This window comes from Delphinapterus leucas, chromosome 2, assembly GCF_059928025.1.
Source record: "Delphinapterus leucas isolate spDelLeu-1000000601 "Yukka" chromosome 2, BTC_Dleu_Yukka2, whole genome shotgun sequence".
Classification (NCBI taxonomy): Eukaryota; Metazoa; Chordata; class Mammalia; order Artiodactyla; family Monodontidae; genus Delphinapterus; species Delphinapterus leucas.
The window spans coordinates 132,132,970-132,152,900 of record NC_143130.1 but is presented as its reverse complement, the minus strand read 5'-3'; the positions used below and the strand labels follow the sequence as shown (position 1 = coordinate 132,152,900).

General features: G+C 37.1%; 1 protein-coding gene across 18 annotated transcripts in view; it reads left to right on the top strand.

Moving 5' to 3' along the window:
• NIN (ninein) overlaps nt 1-19,931 on the top strand; it is a 112,836-nt gene that overhangs the window by 76,151 nt on the left and 16,754 nt on the right. For 10 of the 18 annotated variants that reach the window (XR_016392173.1, XM_089907667.1, XM_089907674.1 and 7 more), the window contains 9 exons: nt 1,242-1,457; nt 4,238-4,351; nt 7,704-7,826; nt 10,178-10,291; nt 11,093-11,239; nt 12,503-12,682; nt 13,704-13,853; nt 14,812-14,859; nt 16,511-16,612. Coding sequence is in view for 17 of the 18 variants with exons in the window: in XM_089907667.1 (XP_089763793.1) it covers nt 1,242-1,457; nt 4,238-4,351; nt 7,704-7,826; nt 10,178-10,291; nt 11,093-11,239; nt 12,503-12,682; nt 13,704-13,853; nt 14,812-14,859; nt 16,511-16,612 (1,194 nt within the window). In the remaining variant the exon portion in view is untranslated. Of the gene's footprint in view, nt 1-1,241; nt 1,458-4,237; nt 4,352-7,703; nt 7,827-9,840; nt 10,145-10,177; nt 10,292-11,092; nt 11,240-12,502; nt 12,683-13,703; nt 13,854-14,811; nt 14,860-16,510; nt 16,613-19,931 lie in introns of those variants that run through there. The other 8 variants (XM_022570586.2, XM_022570588.2, XM_089907673.1 and 5 more) reach the window with 4 other exon arrangements.

Below are 19,931 nucleotides of genomic sequence, written 5' to 3'. Positions count from 1 at the left end.
ATTTTCAGCACTTGAAATAGACAAGGTGTTAACGTCCAAAATATATTCTGTACTGTTAGAAACAAATTGCAAAATGGAGTAGAAAAGTGAATAATTTATATGATTGGTCAAGTCAGAAAAAAAGAAGAGAACATATAAAAGGATGGTTAGCCTCATTAGTGATTAGGGAAGGGCAAATTAAATGAGTTTCTTTTTTTCACCTGTCAGATTAGCAAAAATTAAAGATTGATCTGATCTAATATTAAAAAGGGACTGAGGAAACAAATATATTCATACATTGTTGATAGGACTATAAGTTGGTAGTCTGTGAGGAAGACATTGTGGGGATATCGATCAAAACAGTAATGTATATGCACACCTTCTAACCCAGCAGCCCTACTTCCAAAAATAAGATCCTAAATACAAAATGCTACCATGTGTACATGAATTTTCCAAAAGATTGTTTTGTTTCTTCATAATTAAAAGAAAAAATGATAATAAACCTATATGTCTATCAGTGTGGGAATGGATAAATACAGTATGGAATGTCTTGATACATGGAATACCCTATAGCAGGGGTCCCCAACCCCTGGGCCGTAGACCACTACCGGTCCTCAGCCTGTTAGGAACCGGGCGCACAGCAGGAGGTGAGCGGCGGTTGGTCGAGAGTGAAGCTTCATCTGCCGCCCCCCATCACTTGCGTTACCGCCTGAACCATCCCCCTCCCCTGACCCCACCCACCCCCCACCCCTCCCCAGCCCTGGTCCGTGAAAAAATTGTCTTCCATGAAACTGGTCCCTGGTGCCAAAAAGGTTGGCGACCGCTGCCCTATAGCCACTAAAAATATAGCATGTGGTGGTTTCTGAATGCACCGATTTGGAAAGATAAGAGTCTGTAAGATATTATAAGTGGAAAAAGCAGACTATCCGAACATCTGAAATAATGCAAATTTTTGTTCTAAAGAAGGAGAAAACTACACGTATATAGGTCTGTGTATGCATAGAAAACAATCTGTAGGGATACGTACCTAGCTGTGAACAGTGGCTACCCCTGTGGAATGGGGTTGGACAGAGTGTCTGTCACTTCTTCATACACTTCTGAACTGATTGACTTTGTAATAATGAGTATGTATTTTTTTCTGTTATTAAATGTGTGTGTGTGTGTATAACTTTACATAGAGAAGGTAAAACAATTAGTCTCTAAATATATTTTTAGCAGAAGTAGGATAACTAGTTTTTAAGACTTTTTTCAATTTTAATTAGATTTCAGAATTAAAAACCAAAAACCAACAGTTGGATTTGGAAAATATGGAGCTTAGCCAAAAGAATTCTCAAAATCAGAAAGAACTGCAAGAAGTTAATCAACGTCTGGCAGAAATGCTAAGTCAGAAGGATAAAGAGCCAGGACACAGTACATGTGAGGAATGGGAACAAGAGAAGTCTAATCTAAAAGAAGAACTGGAACACTGTAAAGTGCAGGTATGGTCTACAGCCACTCTACAGCCTTTCTGGAGGAAATCCCAGTAAATAAAAGAAATGCTTGTATTTAATTTCTTATACATAAAGTCCCAATTATTAAAACAGTGTGGTGTTCGCACATGAATAGACAGATAAGTGGAAGAGAAAGTCTAGAATTAGACCCAAATACATATGGAAACTTAGTATATAACAAAGGTAGCTTCTCAAATCACTGGGGTAAAGATGGAGTTTTTAGTAAGTGGTGCCTAGATAACTGGGTAGACAACTGAAAATAAAATTAGATCCATATCTTATACCATACATAAGGGTAAATTCCAATTGGATTAGGAGTCTAAATATAAAAGGTAAAACATACAAGTACTAGTAGAAACTGGGCAAATTCATCTTTAGGCTTGGTGTAGAGAAAGGCTATGTAACTATGGCTCATAAACTAGAGGCAAAAAAATGACCTGATTAAATTTTTAAAATTTTTTGCATGACCAAGAAAATACCATAAACAAAGTCAAAAGACAGCTCACAAACTGGGAGAAAGATGACAGCTCACAAACTGGGAGAAAATATTTGCATCATATACCACCAAGAGTGGAGCTAATATCCCTACTATGTAAAGAACTCTTAAAAGTCAAAGGGCTTAGGAGCAAAACCTGATAGCCAAATAGGAAAAAATGCATGAACAAAACTTCACACACAAAAAAAAGATAAAAATGGCCCTCAAACCTTGAAAAAATGTTCAGAATTACTCAGAATTAGAAATGCAGATAACGCTGATATCTCATTTCTCACCTATGTGATTGGCAACAATTTAAAAATATAACAACATATTCTATTGTCAAGGGTTTGGGAAAACAGGCACTTTCATACATTGCTGGTGGAATATAAACTGATATTGTATTTATGGAAGGAAATTTGGCAAATCTAACAAAATTACATATGTACTTACCTTTTGTCCTAGCAATCTGACTTCTAGGAATTTACCCTAAAGATATTCCTCTAAAAATATGAAAATTCACCGTAAAGCGTTGGTTATTCATTGCAGCATTGTTTGTAACTGCAAAATATTGGAAACAACCTAGATGCCCATACATTGGAGAGTTGTTGGATAAATGTGATGGGTATAGCCACACATGGAGTAGTATTATACAGCTATAAAAAAAGAAAAAGAAAGAATGGACAAATGAGAAAGATCTCTTCGTGTGATATGATTTCCAGGACATACTGTTAGGTGAGAAAAGAAGAGCTCAGTAGAGTATCTAAGATAGTATGTCTCCGTCCATGTAAGAAAGAAGGGGATATTAGGCAATACACATGTATTTGTGTAAAAGAAATACAGAAATTTATGTAAAAGAAATATGGGAATGATAAACCAGATAACTAAAGAGATGGTTACCTATAGAGGGCGAGTGGGAAAGGGATGGAAGAGAGGAATGGGAATGTGATAGAAGGAATGAGGAAGGGAGTGACACTTCTGAGAACATTTTCACATAGCTCTGATGCTTAGAACTATAGTAATGTTTTACATACTCTTTGCATACCCCCTCAAATAAACACACAATTAAAACCAATCCAGAAAACAAAGATGGGGGGGTACCAAAATGGAACACAAACACTAACAAATGAACCTAACTGTATTGTAAATGGATAACATAGCTACAGTGTGGAAGAAAATAAGTAATTTAGAAATTAGTATCTTGACTGTATACAGTAGGGTTAAGACAAAAAGAAGTGTACATAAAGGCAATAATAATCTAGTGAGTAAATGTGTTTCTCATGGGGGTGTATGTTAGTAATTCTGGAACTACTCTGTGTATACTAGAATTGAACAGATAAGTAAACGTAGAAAATAAGAACTGCGTTTCTCATTTTTGGAAAAGGAAGTTGCAAGTGGGGAAACTGAGAAGGCTAAAATGAACCCTCTGATATTGGATTGGAATTTGAGGTATTAGTATAAACTCGTATTTCTTAATATATAGACAGATAGATAGATACAGAGATGTAGATGTGTGTATATGGATCGAGTACCCAGATCTTGGTTTCTAAACACTATTCTCGTATAAGAGGAGCCCGGGCTACTTGGAAAAATGATTGCTTCCAAGGCTGGGGCAGGGTCAATTCAAGATGAGCCTGGAACATCTCATGGTGTCAGAAAGAAAAAGGTGCCCCCCAAAAGATGGGGCATGTCAAAAGGACAGGGCACAACCTGAGGGAGCTCCTAATGGCCAAAGCTGGAATAATTTGATCAACAAAATAAAGCAGAGCACAAAATAATTATAAAATGCAAAATAAAATAAATATCTATAGGTCCATACTGTTATAAAAAAAATTGAATACATAAATAACGGGGGGAAAATAACAGCTCTTCCTTACAAGAGAATTCCAATTAATAAATGTATGAAGAAGGAAAAAGTCTTCATTAGGCAAACACCAGAGTAGTAATTGTTGTAGATAAAATCCACTGATAGACACTAAAATCAATAAGCAAAAGCTTAAGGAAAAACACTATTTGCATGGTCTCAAAGCATCTCCCCCCAGAGAAAGATAGTAACTTTACAGTGAAGACATCTTCAAAAACGAACTTAGAAGTCATGTTCATGCCATTTTAGCGGAAAGTCTATTAAAAGATAGTTTTGGTTAGTTCCATTGAGTATAAGGACAAATGATATTAAACAGTGTGTCACTGAATTTGTACTAGTGTTTCCTTAATGCTGCCTTTTGTGAACTTACTAAGTTTCCCCAGGCTAAATGAATATGTATATTATATGACTTTTAAAATTTTTTCTTAGTCTTCCACTTTAGTGTCTTCTCTGGAGGCAGAACTTTCTGAAGTTAAACTACAAATTCATATTGTGGAACAGGAAAACCTCCTTCTCAAAGATGAACTGGAGAAAATGAAACAAGTAAGATCGTGTGTTGCTTAGGTGGGGACAGGAGGTATGGGGGGGCTCATAGAATAATATGCACCTGATGGTCTAACTTTTCTAGCCACCAAATGTCCTTTTTACTGAGTCCTGTTAACTAGCTTATTACTTAGTAAAATTGAGGGCTTGCAGTACAAGTCTATTTATAAGGGCTCCTATTGCTAATTCTCTAAATGTTCTAGTTATGTAACTTACATGTTGTAGACTGACATTCTGTTACTATAAATGAACCATAACCACTTCAGTTTAAGAAATTTGGGCTTCCCTGGTGGCGCAGTGGTTGAGAGTCCGCCTGCCGATGCAGGGGACACGGGTTCGTGCCCCGGTCCGGGAAGATCCCACATGCCGCAGAGCGGCTGGGCCCGTGAGCCATGGCCGCTGAGCCTGCGCGTCCGGAGCCTGTGCTCCGCAACGGGAGAGGCCACAGCAGTGAGAGGCCCGCGTACAGCAGAAAAAAAAAAAAAAGGAAATTTGTTGCTCTACCTTCTCCCGGCCAGGTGTTAAATAATATAAATTTGTCTAAAAAGATGGTGACTTTCTTACTCATAACTTTAATAACTATTCACCCAGATTTGTGAGACACAGGTGAAGCTGGTCCCTCATCATCCCTTTTTCTCATAGTGAGTTTGAGGCATCTATCTTGGGCAGAAGAGTAGATTCTAGAACATTATCAGGGATGCAGTCTCACCTATGAATTTGGCTTTAAGAAGCACATTTCAAAGTTTCAAACAAAGACCTAATTTTAAGTATAAAACAGGGTTCACCTTAATATATTCTGAACGTTGTCCAATTTTATTCTGAATTTTTCAATGAGCACAGGAATCCCTCAGTTTAAGCAATCCTGATTTACATTAGGAGAATTTAGTTTTTCCATTTTATTTATTTGCTTCACCAGAGGATTACTTTAATATTATGATATCCTTAGATTATAAAATTCTCTCATACCTATTCAGCCTATGAGCATAAAGGTGTCCTCCTCTGAATGCTGAGTCTGTACCACTGAGTGTGTTATGTTCATGTTGATTCCTAATTGACACCTGTAAGTCTTGATTTCCTAATAGGATTATAAGACTCTCAGGGAATTTGTATCTCTTACAGTGCCTAATACAGTACTGGTACCCAATAGGTGCTTTATAAGAACCTTTTCAAGTCAGATGCTGCTATGCAAAGTTTATCTGTTCTGCCATAGCAGAAGCTGTCTGTCCATATAAACATTCCAGAAGTTAAAAGGCTCTTCTGTGGTATATAAGTATTCCAGAGCTGTTATTACTAAATTCATCCTAATTAACTTGGGCATACTTTTCTCCTTTATCATTTTCTGTCTGTTGTTCAACCTTTCAGATGATAATGGTGGATTCCAAATCCATAGCATGGGAAATGTATGCTTTGTGATTTTGCCAAGCTAGGGATCAGAAGAAAAGGAGCCGAGTTGGGAGTAAAATAGTATGATGAGGACATCATTTGGCACACTTTTATTGCATATTTTTTGAAGCATTGATATAAATAGTGAGATGGAAAAACAGTGAGCCCTTTTGCTTTTGGTGGGCAGTTGTTCAAGGCATCTGGACTCTTGGATCACAAGGGTTAAGATGGTGTCAGCCCACTTTTGCTTTCACACAGCTTGGACCTAGAAAGCCTGTGCTGCTCTGTATGACATAATAATTTCTTGTTCACAAAACATTTTTATTTTGTATTATCTGTTGCATTGAAAAGAAACACGAATAGCATCAGCAGTGGTCACATACCAGTCTGTAGACACCCAAAATGGTACCAGGCTTTGTGAGGGTCTGGGGATGGGGTAGTGAGCAAAGGAAAAAAGGCCTTTGTTAACCAATGCCCAGGTTCTTTACACTTTCCTTCACCCTTCTGACTTGTTTAGATTTGTAAATTATGCTGGATTTGTTGCCAGTTGAAGACAACATTCAATCCTTAAAGTCCATTTTGTCATACTATTCCTAAAGCTGAATGTAAAAGAACTTCAGGTAAAAAGTTGAAAGATGGCCGTAAAATCATAATGACAATAAATAATTGAAAATTGAAAGCCAAGTGAAGTAGAGGGAAATTGAAAACATATGAACTATGGGAAGGGTTAAGGAGTGTAAGAAACAATCAGTCTCCTTAAAGCAGTGGTTGTGGGGAGGTGGAAATTGCTCCCCCACCCCAAGACATTTAGCAATGTCTGGGGACATTTTGGGGTTTCACACCCAGTGTATGGGGAGGCAGGCTGTGCTACTGGAATCTAATAGGTAACACCAGAGATGCTGCTAACCATCCTACAGTGCATAGGACGGTCTCCCACAGCAAGGAATTACCTGCCCCAAAATGTCACTAGTGCTAAGGCTGATGATGAAAAGGAACAAAAAGTTTTCCGTTTGTCTTGATGCCATAAAGTGCAGAGGAAGAAGCCAGTGTGTCCATACCAGCAACCTTGTTTTTTGTTTTGTTTTTGTTTGTTTGTTTTTTGCGGTACGCGGGCCTCTCACTGTTGTGGCCTCTCCCGTTGCGCACAGGCTCCAGACGCGCAGGCCCAGCGGCCATGGCTCACGGGCCCAGCCACTCCGCGGCATGTGGGATCCTCCCGGACCGGGGCACGAACCCGTGTCCCCTGCACCGGCAGGCGGACTCTCAACCACTGCGCCACCAGGGAAGCCCCCAGCAACCTTTTTCTTAGCAAGTCAATTTAGGCATCTTCCAAAGGGAAGGGTATGCAGAACGTGCTGAAAAACACTGCTTGATTTATCTTTAAACTTGCCCTTGGGACTTCCCTGGTGGTCGAGCGATGAAAGACTTCGTGCTCCCAATGCAGGGGGCCCGGGTTCGATCCCTGGTCAGGGAACTAGATCCTACATGCCGCAGCTAAGACCCGAAATAAATAAATAAATATTAAAAAAAAACAAAAAAACTTCCCCTTTTGTTGGTTGATACATTGTACTTGGTTGATGCCAATTCCATAGTCTTGATTGAAAAAGATTTTTTTCTAGTTAAAAAACATGGGGAAAATGTTTTGTGCTATATGTACGCAAGTTAAATTCATGACAGAATGGCAGTATGTTATTTATTTTATCCTGAAGGTAAAACAGAAAGCTAGGACCATTACTTAATGTCTGGTTGGTTTTGTCTAAGCAGACATTTCGGCAGTCAGTTGAAGAATAGAGAGAAGCCAGCAGGGAACATTTTGTTAAAGTTAATTATAGTTCCCTAGAGTTTATATGTCCTGGGAAATATCTACAGATAGGGAAACAGCAGCAGCCATGAAAATGTCCTGTTTATAAATACATCTTTTTAAATACAACCATGAGACGTGATGGGTGGGCTTGTTTATCTCTTACAGCTGCACAGATGTCCCAATCTCTCTGACGTCCAACAAAAAATTTCTAGTATTCTAAGCCACAATGAAAAACTGCTGAAAGAAAAGGAAGCTCTAAGTGAAGAATTAAATAGCTGTGTTGATAAGGTAGTAAAAATAAGACTTTTTTACCATCATTGGACAGTGTGTACCATAATGAGCATTTCTCTAACGCCAGTGGCACGTGGGGGGCTACACGTTAGCCTAAAAGTCTCCTAGAACAGCATTTTGTGACCTTAGAGCTCCTGAAGCCATGATTTTTTTTTCTTTTATTGAAGTATAGTTGATTTACAATATTGTGTTAGTTTCAGGTGCATAGCAGTGATTCGGTTATACGTGTATGTACTGCTTTTTTTCCATTCTTTTCCATTATAGATTATTACAAGATATGAAATATAATTCCCTGTGCTATACAGTCAATCCTTGTTTATTTTAGATATGGTAGTGTATATCTGTTAATCGCATACTCCTAATTTATCCCTCCCTCCTCCTCCTCTTTTGGTAACCATAAGTGTGTTTTCTATGTCTGTGAGTCTGTTTCTGTTTTGTAAATATTTCATTTGTACCATTTGTTACATTCCAGATATAAGTGATATCATGTAATATTTGTCTTTCTCTGTCTAACTGACTTCTCTTAGTATGATAACCTCTAGGTCCACATTATTTCATTCTTTTTTATGGCTGAGTAATATTCCATTGTAGGAAGGAACACTTAGGTTCCTTCCATGTCTTGGCTGTTGTAAATAGTGCCGCTATTAACATTGGGGTGCATATATCTTTTTTAATTAGAGTTTTTGTCTTTTCTGGATATATGCCCAGAAGTGGGATTGCAGGATCATATGGTAACTCTATTTTTAGTTTTTTAAGGAACCTCCATACTGTTCTCCATAGTGTCTGCACCAATTTACATTCTCACCACAGTGAAGGAGGGTTCCCTTTTCTCCACACCCTCTCCAGCATTTATTATTTGTAGACTTTTTGATGATGGCCATTCTGACTGGTATGAGGTAATCCCTCACTGTAGTTTTGACTTGCATTTCTCTAATTATTAACAATATTGAGCATCTTTTCATGTGCCTGTTGGCCATCTGTATGTCTTCTTTGAAGAAATGTATGTTGAGGTTTTCTGCCCATTTTTTGATTTGGTTGTTTAGTGTTTTTGTTTTTTTGTTTTGTTTTGATATTTAGTTGTATGAGTTGTTTGTATATTTTGAAAATTAATCCCTTGTTGGTCACATCGTTTCTGCATGTTTTCTCCCAGTCTTAAGGTTGTCCTTTTGTTTTGTTGATGGTTTCCCTTGCTGTGCAAAAGCTTTTAAGTTTAATTAGGTCCCATTTGTTTATTTTTGCTTTTATTTCTTTTGCCTTGGGAGACTGACCTAAGAAAATATTGCTACGATTTATGTCAGAGAATGTTTTGCCTATTTTCTCTTCTAGGAGTTTTATGGTGTCATGTCTTGTATATACGTCTTTAAGCCATTTTGAGTTTACTTTTGTGTATGGTGTGAGGGAGTATTCTAACTTCATTGTTTTACATGTAGCTGTCCAGCTTTCCCAGTGCTGCTTATTGAAACACTCTTTTTTCTCCATTATATATTCTTGCCTCCTTTGTCCAAGATTAAATGACTGTAGGTGTGTGGGTTTATTTCTGGACTCTCTATTCTGTTACATTGATCCATATGTCTGTTTTTGTGCCATTACCATACTGTTTTCATTACTATAGCTTTGTAGTATTGTCTGAAGTCTGGAAGGGTTATGCCTCTAGCTTTGTTCATTTTTCTCAAGGTTGCTTTGGCAATTTTGGGTCTTTTGTGGTTCTATATAAATTTTAGGATTAATTGTTCCCGTTCTGTGAAAAATGTCATTTGATAGGGATCACATTAAATCTGTAGATTGCTGAAGCCATGGTTTTAACGGGAGTATAGATTAGTTGTTTAATAAATATTAAGTACGGTAATATAAAGTTTGTCTTATTTTAATAAGTAACTATGCTACTTAATATATATTATTTAAATACATCACTATTCTACTTATATATAATATAAATAATATAAATATTATGTATTTAATAATCTGAAATCCATTACATAGACACTTTTTTTTTCTACTGTATTTTCCCTAGCAAATCCAAAAACACTGCCTTTGTGCCACCTGCCTTAATAGGCATTCCATATTTTCCTATTATGGCACACTCTTGGGATTTCTAATTGCCTTCCAGCCCACCACGTCTCACCCAAAAACATGAGGCAATGAGAAGGAAAAATTGAAATCCCCAAAGAGAAGAGACTCCTCAAAATTAAAGGTACAAAGGGAGTCAAGGAAATGTCTCTCTTTTACCTTGTCTTGATCCCCTATGTAGAGAGATGGTACTTGATCTTTTCAGTATAAGTGAAGGCATGTGAAATGAGGCTAGACATGTTTGTAGAAATGCTGTTACCTCTTTTCTTTTCCTGAATCAGTTGGCAAAATCAAGTCTCTTAGAGCACAGAATTGCTACTATGAAGCAAGAACAGAAGTCTTGGGAACACCAGAGCGAAAGCTTAAAATCACAGCTAGTGGCTTCACAGGAAAAGGTATGTGGACAATTCTTATTTCATCTGCACAGTTAATATTTTCCTATATCTCCCAACAGAACTCCAAGTGGAAAGAATGTTCCAGGTGGATGTGGTCTAAGAGGGCTCAGAATGATTCAATTTAACTAATATTTGACACCTTACAGTATAGTAAAATAATTTGAACAGTGTTTCTCCCAAAGTTCATTGTTATGAAATAATCATAAGATTATCTTATTATGAGATTATTTATTTATGAAAGCTTGAGAATAGTGTGTAAAAATGACTGCTTATTTCTAATTTAGAATTAGGATTTCTAAGGCAGGTTCATGCCCTATTATAGTTAAAGCTCTCTATGAACATTCTGTTTACCAATTTAAATTTTTTAAAATTGAAATATATATGAGCTGTTAGCATGGAGTAGGGTTCTACAAAGTATGTTTTTATTTTCATCTAAGAGGTCCTTTACAAACCAACATCACAGTCTAAAACGTAATTTCTACAAAGTTCAGTAAAATCATCTGTCGTGATGCCTGTTGGTATTCCTTGGTTCTGTAAGATATCACTTGGTAATATACCAGATGACTATACCAGCAATACCTTGCTCTAGGCATAGTTCATTATTGTCCTAAATATAACTTAACATCCTGTAAAGATACATAATATCCTAGATTTGCACTGAGCAACTGAAAAGACCTGGATATAGTAAGTAGAAGCAGAAGGGACCTTGGAGTTCTCTTGTCTTAGCTTATTCATACATGGACATGCTATAGGTGAGACCATGAGGATTTGTCGCAGTGTATGACTGTTCTCATGATGCAGGTTCAGAATTTAGAAGACACCCTGCAGAATGTAAACCTGCAAATGTCCCGAATTAAATCTGATCTACGAGTGACTCAGCAGGAAAAGGAAGCTTTAAAACAAGAAGTGATGTCTCTACACAAGCAACTTCAGAATGCTGGTGACGAGGTAATTTCTTTTCTTCTTTATTGAGATCTAACTTTACACAGTAAAGTGCATAAATTTTAACTCTATAACTTGATTGTTTTTATACACATATATGTATGTATATGTAAATATACACAGTTATAGGTAAAATATATATGTATGTTTGTCTTTGTGTAACCACCACCTAGCTCAAAATAAAGAACATTTCCAGCACCCAGGAGGCTCTCTTGTGTCCCCTTCAGTTGATAACCCCAAGGGAACCACTTCGCTACCTTCTGCCACCATAGGTTAGGGATGCTTGTTTCTGAACCTCACATAAATGGAACTATAGTGACAAGGTAATTGTGCAAGTCAGAAGACCATGGCTGAGTTGTTTTGTAGTAATAAAAACATTTTGATGTTGTAGAAAGTAAGTCTCGTTTTAATATATCACAATGCTGTTTCATCTATGTGCAAATAAATTAAGAACAATGTATGTATGTCAGTCTTGGGTAGATGTTAAGACTTTGTCCTACCATAAAAGTAGGCACTAAATTCAGCTACTTGATCTCTTGGTGATACTTTTTTTTAAACTGTGTCTTTTTTTAAAAAAAAACATAATAGTTGCTTCCATTTTTAAAAAATTACTTCTGGGCTGAAAATTTTTTCAAAATGAGATTGTACCTTTTTTTTTTTTCTTCCTTTTCATGTTTTGGCTTAAAAGGCAAAACGTGAAAAAGAAAAAACCCTAACCCTAACCCTTTTTTTACCTTTAAAAAATTTTTTTTAAAGCATTTTTCAGGATCCAAAAAAATCACCGTGGTAGCTTAAAGCATATTCCTGAGTTCAGGTCTCAATTATGTGGATGATATGTGCTTTGGATTCTAAAAAAGGATATGATTGCATATGTGAAAATGAAAGTAGAGTTTAGCAAGGGGAATCTTTCAAGTTAGCAGTGCATTTCAGAGTTCTCTGTGTTCTCTGTTAACCAGAAGAATAGTTATTTGCGTTCAAAGCATAACTTCGTAAGAATGAGGTAATTTTTAAGGTCCCCAATCTCTATGCGCTTGGGTCCTATATGGAACTGGGACTTGCCCTACAATCATCTTTGCTATTAGATTTGACGGGACTATTTTGCCAAAGATCATTTTAAACAGAGAGTTTCCAAACCTTGTTTTTTAAAATCAACATTCAAGAATATTGTTTTACTTATATCTAGATATACATGTGCTCACTCTCATTAGAAGATGCTCAGGAAAGAAATCAGCTTGTTTTTAAGGCTTAACTCTACAATTCTCTCTTAAGAACTGGGCCCCAGAAATAGGCACCCATCCATCAGGATTCCATAACCAACAGCAAAGGCTGTCCTGGGACAAGTTGGATCACCTGATGAATGAGGAACAACAGCTGCTTTGGCAAGAGAATGAGAGACTCCAAACCGTGGTACAGAACACCAAAGCGGAACTCATACACTCCCGGGAGAAGGTAACTGGAAAAGCTGTACATGGTGGCATGTGTTTGTAAATGAACGTTTGATACAACTGCAGTGATTCTAGGGTATGGATTTGAGTATTCTGGTGTGGCAGACTTATTTTAAGAATGTATAATTTATCATTTACTTGCAATATAATTTTATGCTGTGTTTATATAATATTTTTCATCTTGTATAAGCAGTTCTATATTAAAATCTGTGATTTTTTGAATGGAAATTATGTTAACCATATATTCCTCATTCAAATAGGCTAGCCGCCAAGACTGGTAGTATAAAAATGGCAAAACTAAACTCAGTTCTTGTTGGTCTAACTTCTTGTAAGAGAAAAGGTGCCCCTTTTAAAAGACTTAGCATTTCAAGGCTAGAATGGTCTTTAAAGGTCATCTTTTTCATCACTAAGCTGATGTTTAAATTCTTTACCTCTGCTAAGTAGTTGACCAACTATGTTTAACCTATGCTTAAATACCTCTTTTGAGGAGGAACTCTCTTAGGAGTCACAGATATTCATTTAGAACACCTGCCATGTGCCAGAAACTCTGCTATCACTGAAGTTGCAGTGTTGAACAGACTAAACATGGTCGCTGTCCTCGTGGAACTTAGTTGATGGAAATGCATTGTTTCAGGTGTGAACAGTCCAATACAAAGTCAATGGGACTGTCACCCCCTTCACTCCTAAAAGTTATGCTCATGTCAGAGCAAAGGTGCCTACAGACTATGTTTTTTTGGCAGCCACATCACATTATTGACTCCCAGTTGTTTGGCTGAGCCAGAAGTCCCTTTGTCCTTCTCTGATCCTCAGTGTTGCATCAGACTAAAAATAGATTTACCTAGAAAGGATCTTTTGAAATCCAAAAATGTAATAAGCTTCAAGAATTGGCAGACTTGACTGGAAAAAGTTTTCTTAATACAACAAAACCCAAGCACTGAATACAAACTTTCCTTATGTTCGCTTTTTGTTTTTCCTGGCTGGGTGGTTATATTAGCATTTCTTCCTCTTATACTGGTTCTTGTTAGGTCCGTCAACTGGAATCCAACCTTCTTCCTCCTAAGCTCCAAAAACATCTAAACTCATCAGGTACTGTGAAGCCCACAGAGCAGGAAAAGTTGAGCTTAAAGAGAGAGTGCGAACAGTTTCAAAAGGAACGATCTCCTACTAATAGGAAGGTGAGTTTTTGAGAGTTGGATACCAAGTGGCTGTGTTCTGACTATGAAGCATCCCTAAGTGTATGTTTCTTCCCCTGCATGCTTCCAGGAAATGATTACAATGGCATATTTTGGTTCTTCCTTATATCTATGCTTTTGTAATCTTGTCAAAACAATATCATAGTTCTTTTTGATTGAGTGACCGCTAGAAAGGAGCAATTTAAGTTTTTATAAAGAAGATGGTTAATTATCTTCATTAGTATCATAAGCTCCTCTAAGTTAGTAAAACATATATAGCCTGAATATTAGGAACATCTTAATATGGTCTGTATTAATTAACTATTGCTGTGTAATAAATTAAAACAACAAACATTTATTGTCTCAGTTTCTGTGGGTCAGGGATTTGGAAGCAACTTAACTGAGTGGTTTTGGCTTAGGGTCTTTCCTGAGACTGCAGTCCAGATAACAGCTGAGACTGCATTTATCTGAAGGCTTCACTGGTACTAGAGAATCCGTTCCAAATGTATTCATATAACTGTTAGGAGGAGGCTTCTGTTCTTTGCTAGCTGATTGCCAGAGGCTCAGCTCCTCACCACCTGGGCCTTTTCTCAGGATGTGGCAATGAATGATCCAAGAGAGAGAGGCCCCAAAAGACCAAGATGGAAGCTGTAGTATGTTTTATTTGCTAATCCCAGAAGTCACACACAATCATTTCTGCTGTATTCTATTGGTCACACAGACTAATCCTGGTGTAGTGGGGAGGGGACAAGGCAAGGGTTTGAATACCAGAAGACAGGGATCACTGGGCACCCTCTTGGAGGCTGGCTACTACGTGGTTAAACCTCTGTAGCATGACTCAGTTTGTTTTCTATTCTTGGTTCCATGAAGTTAGAGTTCTAGGCCAGTGTTACCATGGGAGTTCTTGTTGTTACTTGTTTTCCTTTCTTTTTCTAAACTAAACTCAGAGTTTTCACTACAGGCACACCTTGGAGATATTCTGGGTTCAGTTCCAGACCACCACAATAAAGTGAGTCACACAAATTTTTTGGTTTCCCAGTGCCTATAAAATTGTATCCACTATACTGTAGTCTGTTAAGTGTGCAATAGCATTATGTCTAAAAAAACAATGTACATATTTCAATTTAAAAATATTTATTGCTAAAAATGCTAATAACCATCATCTTCAGCAAGTTGTAGTAGGAACATTGAAGATCACTAATCACAGATGACCATAACAAATATAATAACAAAAAAGTTTGAAATATTGTGAGAATTATGCAAATGTGACACAGAGACACAAAGTGAGCAAATGCTATTGGAGAGATGGCACCCATAGACTTGCTCCACACAGGGTTACCACAGACCTTCAATTTGTAAAAAACTCCGTATCTGTGAAGCACAATAAAAGCGAAGTGCAATAAAACAAGGTATGCCTGTATTACCTTCCTCTTCTGAAAATTATGGTTTGTTTAAAAATCTGGAAAGAATGATGAACAGTCATTTCCTTTTGTTATAAATATTTCAAAAAAAATTTTTTTAAGTTTGTGAAAGTTACGACCATTGGCAGTAAAGAGACTGGTTGTGCTCTAAAGCTGAAATGTCATTTAAGTTTAGGTACATTCAGGTAAACTTTTCAGAAAGACACTGGGTTTCATCTAGCTGCTTACCAAAGGAAAAGTCTAATGATAGGTTTTAAAATAACGGTGAATTTAAATGTACTTAGAAAGATTACACTTAATTCCATTTAACAATTCTTGCTACCCTCCTCAGTTTTTTTTTTTTTTTTTGCGGTACGAGGGCCTTTCACTGTTGTGGCCTCTCCCGTTGCGGAGCACAGGCTCCGGATGCGCAGGCTCAGCGGCCATGGCTCACGGGCCCAGCCCCTCCGCGGCATGTGGGATCTTCCCGGACCGGGGCACGAACCTGTGTCCCCTGCATCGGCAGGCGGACTCTCAACCACTACGCCACCAGGGAAGCCCCCTCCTCAGTTCTTTTTGATAGAAACAAAAATCAGCACTCTAGTGTCATATGTTTTCTACTTAGCAATATTCTGAGTCCCAGTGTCCTCTAGCTCATTAAATTCTCATAAGATTCTGTAATAAAGAGAATTCCAAAAAAGGATACTCATAAAATCTTCAAATTTCTTCTTTAAAATTGAGAAAGGAGTTAAATTAGGTTTTATGTATTCTCAGTTCTAAACCTTTAAACTTTGCCTTAAGACATGTTTTTCCCTACTGCAGATCCATAGTAGAGGATCATGAAATCAATCTAGTTAAATAGCAGCATTTTAAATTATTAAACTATACTAGAAAATATCAGAGTGCATGGCTCATGGTAAGGATAATTTCATGCAAGTTTTCTTAGTGATATATACTTATAACTGATTACGTATATATATTCATACACACACACACACACACACACACGTGGGTGTGGCATTGAAGTTTGAAAGCTACCTGCTTTTGGAATCTGTTCTATGTGAGGAGTGGTGATTAAAACCAGACTACCTAAATATAATCAGTACACTGAATTAGATTGTTTGTTGTTTTCCCTTGATGAATGAACTCAGTTTTCTTCCAAGAGTTGAGATTTGTGACTAGCGTAAATTCGTCAGAATAAAGTAGAGCAACTCAAGTGTTTTGTTTTTGGTTTTAAGGGAGTTTTTTGTTTTTTAACAGGTTAGTCAGATGAATTCCCTTGAACGAGAATTAGAAACAATTCATTTGGAAAATGAAGGCCTGAAAAAGAAACAAGTAAAACTGGATGAGCAGCTAATGGAGGTAAGTTTTTAAGCAAATGGCCTTAGCTATGAAGAATATTTTAATCCATGAATGAGCCATTTGTTGAGAGAGACTAGCATAGCATTAAATTCCTATTATGAAAACAGTGCAAATCTAAGTACATTGCCAAGCTGGATTCTTTGGTCTGTCTTACCGAGTTTGATAGATATTTTTGCTAATTATACAGCCATAGGAATATATACTGCTTCACAGAGGAAGGAATAATGTTGACTATCCTAAAATGCAAGGACCTGTACCTCAACAAATTCAAGTGGCAGGGACTCTGTTCAGTACTGACCAAGAGGCTCAGAGCTCTCTTGCCATTGCTGTGGTTTTAACAGTTTCCTGATACCTCCCACAGTGTAGTGTTTTATAGATGTGATTGCTCTGTAACAACCTGTTCAGTTGGGAAATGCATGCAGGGAATTTAAGAGCATTAGCATTTAGAGGTTTAATTTTCAAGGGCTGCTGTTGTTCATTACTATATTTGTAACTCAGCACTGCCTTGGGAGAGGTACATCTGATAAATATAAAAGTGGATTTGTAAAGCCTGTCAGCTTGGACATTGAGTTTCCAGTCTAATAGATTGCTTTCTGAATACCAAGCACAATTATAGGATGTAAAACAACTTATGTAAAATCCTCCTTAATAAGTAAAAATTTCATTGAGATACTTTGCTTTGGGTAATGAAAATATTAATTAATCCAACATTTAATGACCTGTAAAATTTATATAAGGTATAGAGGCCTGGGTAGAAAATGTCTTTCTGTACTCTTAAAAAGTACTGTGTATACAAATATTTTTAAGCCAGAATTATAGGAAGGAAGAGAGATATGTAAATATTTTCTTTCATGAAGCTGGATACATGCAAAGGTAAGTTTCAGTAGATGCTCGGTTTTTATATATGAAATATGGGCAAACATATCACATTGACATTTAAATGACCGCTGAGGTTTCTGTCAATTTTATGTTCTCTGATTTATCCACTAATAGGGAGATTAGTGAAACTATAAAGAGTGAAATCCAAACCATTTTTTATTTCTCTGACAGCGTATAATAAATGTGTTTAAAACCTTGGGCTGCAGGCTGTGTTTAGATGTAGATATGCTTTTCTGATGAAATAATTATATACTCTAATGAAGAAGATATCTGAAGCTAAGCGTGACATGTCTGGTACCTGATTGAAAAGTAACAGGGTATACTTAATCACTGTCAGATTCTCTGCAAATGCTCTGCCAACAGGCCAGTTCTTCCCCCACCGTTCTCTCCGGCCTCAGAAGCCCCCTTCTCTCCCAATCCTACTTTACATGATTAATCATCACAAGCAATTTCCCCTCATTACTCTTCTCCCTGATCTAGTGGTAAATATTTGCTAATGGATGAGGGAAATTGAGTGTTCTTGGCACTGGAGCTGGAAAAAGAAAAAGCATGAATTCTGTACAGACATATAAATTCGAGTCTTCAGCAGCTTTATTAAATGTAATTCACACACTACACAATTCATCCATTTAAAGTGTCTAATTCAGTGGTTTCGGTATATTACATTATTTTAAAATTTGTGCTAAGTATATAGATAGATATAAATGGTTAAAATGACAAATTTTGTTAAGTGGCATTCGGTGGCATTAATTACTTTCACAATGTTCTACAACCATCACCACTACTTCCAAAACTTCTTCATCACCCCAAACAGGAACACTAACCATTCACCAGTAACACTCCATTCCACCTTCCCACCAGACCTGTAAATTGGATTTTTATTTATGTTACGATATCTATAGATTAGGCCAAATTTGAGGATGAACAGTGGTTTTCACACCATTTTTTGTGCCCACCTGACCTGAGGGATAGGTACATGCCTCTCACTCTGGCATTGATTCTCATCGGGTTTGGGGGAGAGGCAGTAAGTAGGCAGGGAGATGTTCCTACATCAGAATCTTTGGGATCAAGAAAGTTAGGAAAAGCTTTCTAGGTGATTCAATCTGATGTATGCACCCCCTTGGGGAAAGGGGTTTCTCCTCATCCCTATATGCCAGTTTGAAAGTTACTGATGTAACATAATACATAGCCCTACCCCAGGGTAATTAAAGATCCCAAATCACTAGACAAGAATATGGAAGAATCTGCCTCCCACTCCAGGGTTTTTTCCAACTGTATGAGGCAGGGTTCTATAAGCAATTCATTTTGATCACTCAAAAACAGGGTTATAGACTATTAGCAATTCTTAAAGTCTGTTGTGTACCTCTTAGCCAACAGTTCAGACACGTGAACAACAGAAATGTTTTATAGTTTATATTCTGCATCTCCACATGGCAAGGTGTTTAACATCAGGTCCATTCCATAGTGGACTTGAAATCTTCTGAATTATTATATTGGGATGTGTGGAGGTAAAGGTAGCAAGCTCATAAACCAACCAAATTGCAATAGATGAGGAAGTGGCTGCAGAATTAGAGCTGTGAGACATTTTAATATCTGTAAAATTTATATACAGAGAAATGTAAATGTTGGTTCTTTCTAAGTTCCTACTGACTAGAGCACATGTGGTCAGGTATATAATATACCCAATTTGTACTGTTCTTTCTCTTTATAACTCATATTTTCTTCCTCTTTGTATAACTCCTTAATTCTCTTTTGTTTTTGTTTTATCTGTGGCTAACCTGTACCTAGAACTCTGTGGTTGGAACTAGCAGAGAAGGGTGCAGTTCTCTGCCTGAGATAGTGTGTGAAGGTAGAACATTCTTTCAATGAATTTCATGGCATGGAGACATCTCATTAAACTCCTTGTTCATGTAATCATTTCTACCACTATGACAGTTAATAAATACTTAAGGTAAGAGCCAATATTCATTTTCATTTTGCTTTAATTTTGGAATATATCTGTTTACATTTACATCAGGATTTTCCTTAGTATTTGAAGATGTGTGTGAAGAAAATCATCCCACTGATATAAAATCAGGGGATCATAATTCTCCATATTCTTTATTCTTAAAAATAAAGTGGTGGGTTTTCTAAATCTATAACTAGAAATATTTCAAAATGGGTAACACCCCACCTCAGAAATTTAGATTTAAGGAAATGGATAGTGGCTCTGGAGTTTCATGATAACATTTAATTATAGATGTGTCTTAGAGGGCCTTTTTCCCTTCTCACATGCCTGGGGGTGCTTCTTCTTGAGTTTAGTACTTGGTCATATTTGTTGCATGTCTTCCATTGAGCTCTGTGTCTGCTGAATGTGTTGACAGATGTGAAGTGGCATGCTTCACTAGCCAAATGCAGTGCCTTCTCCTTTCCCTCGCCCCAACTTTGATTGGCTTGCGAT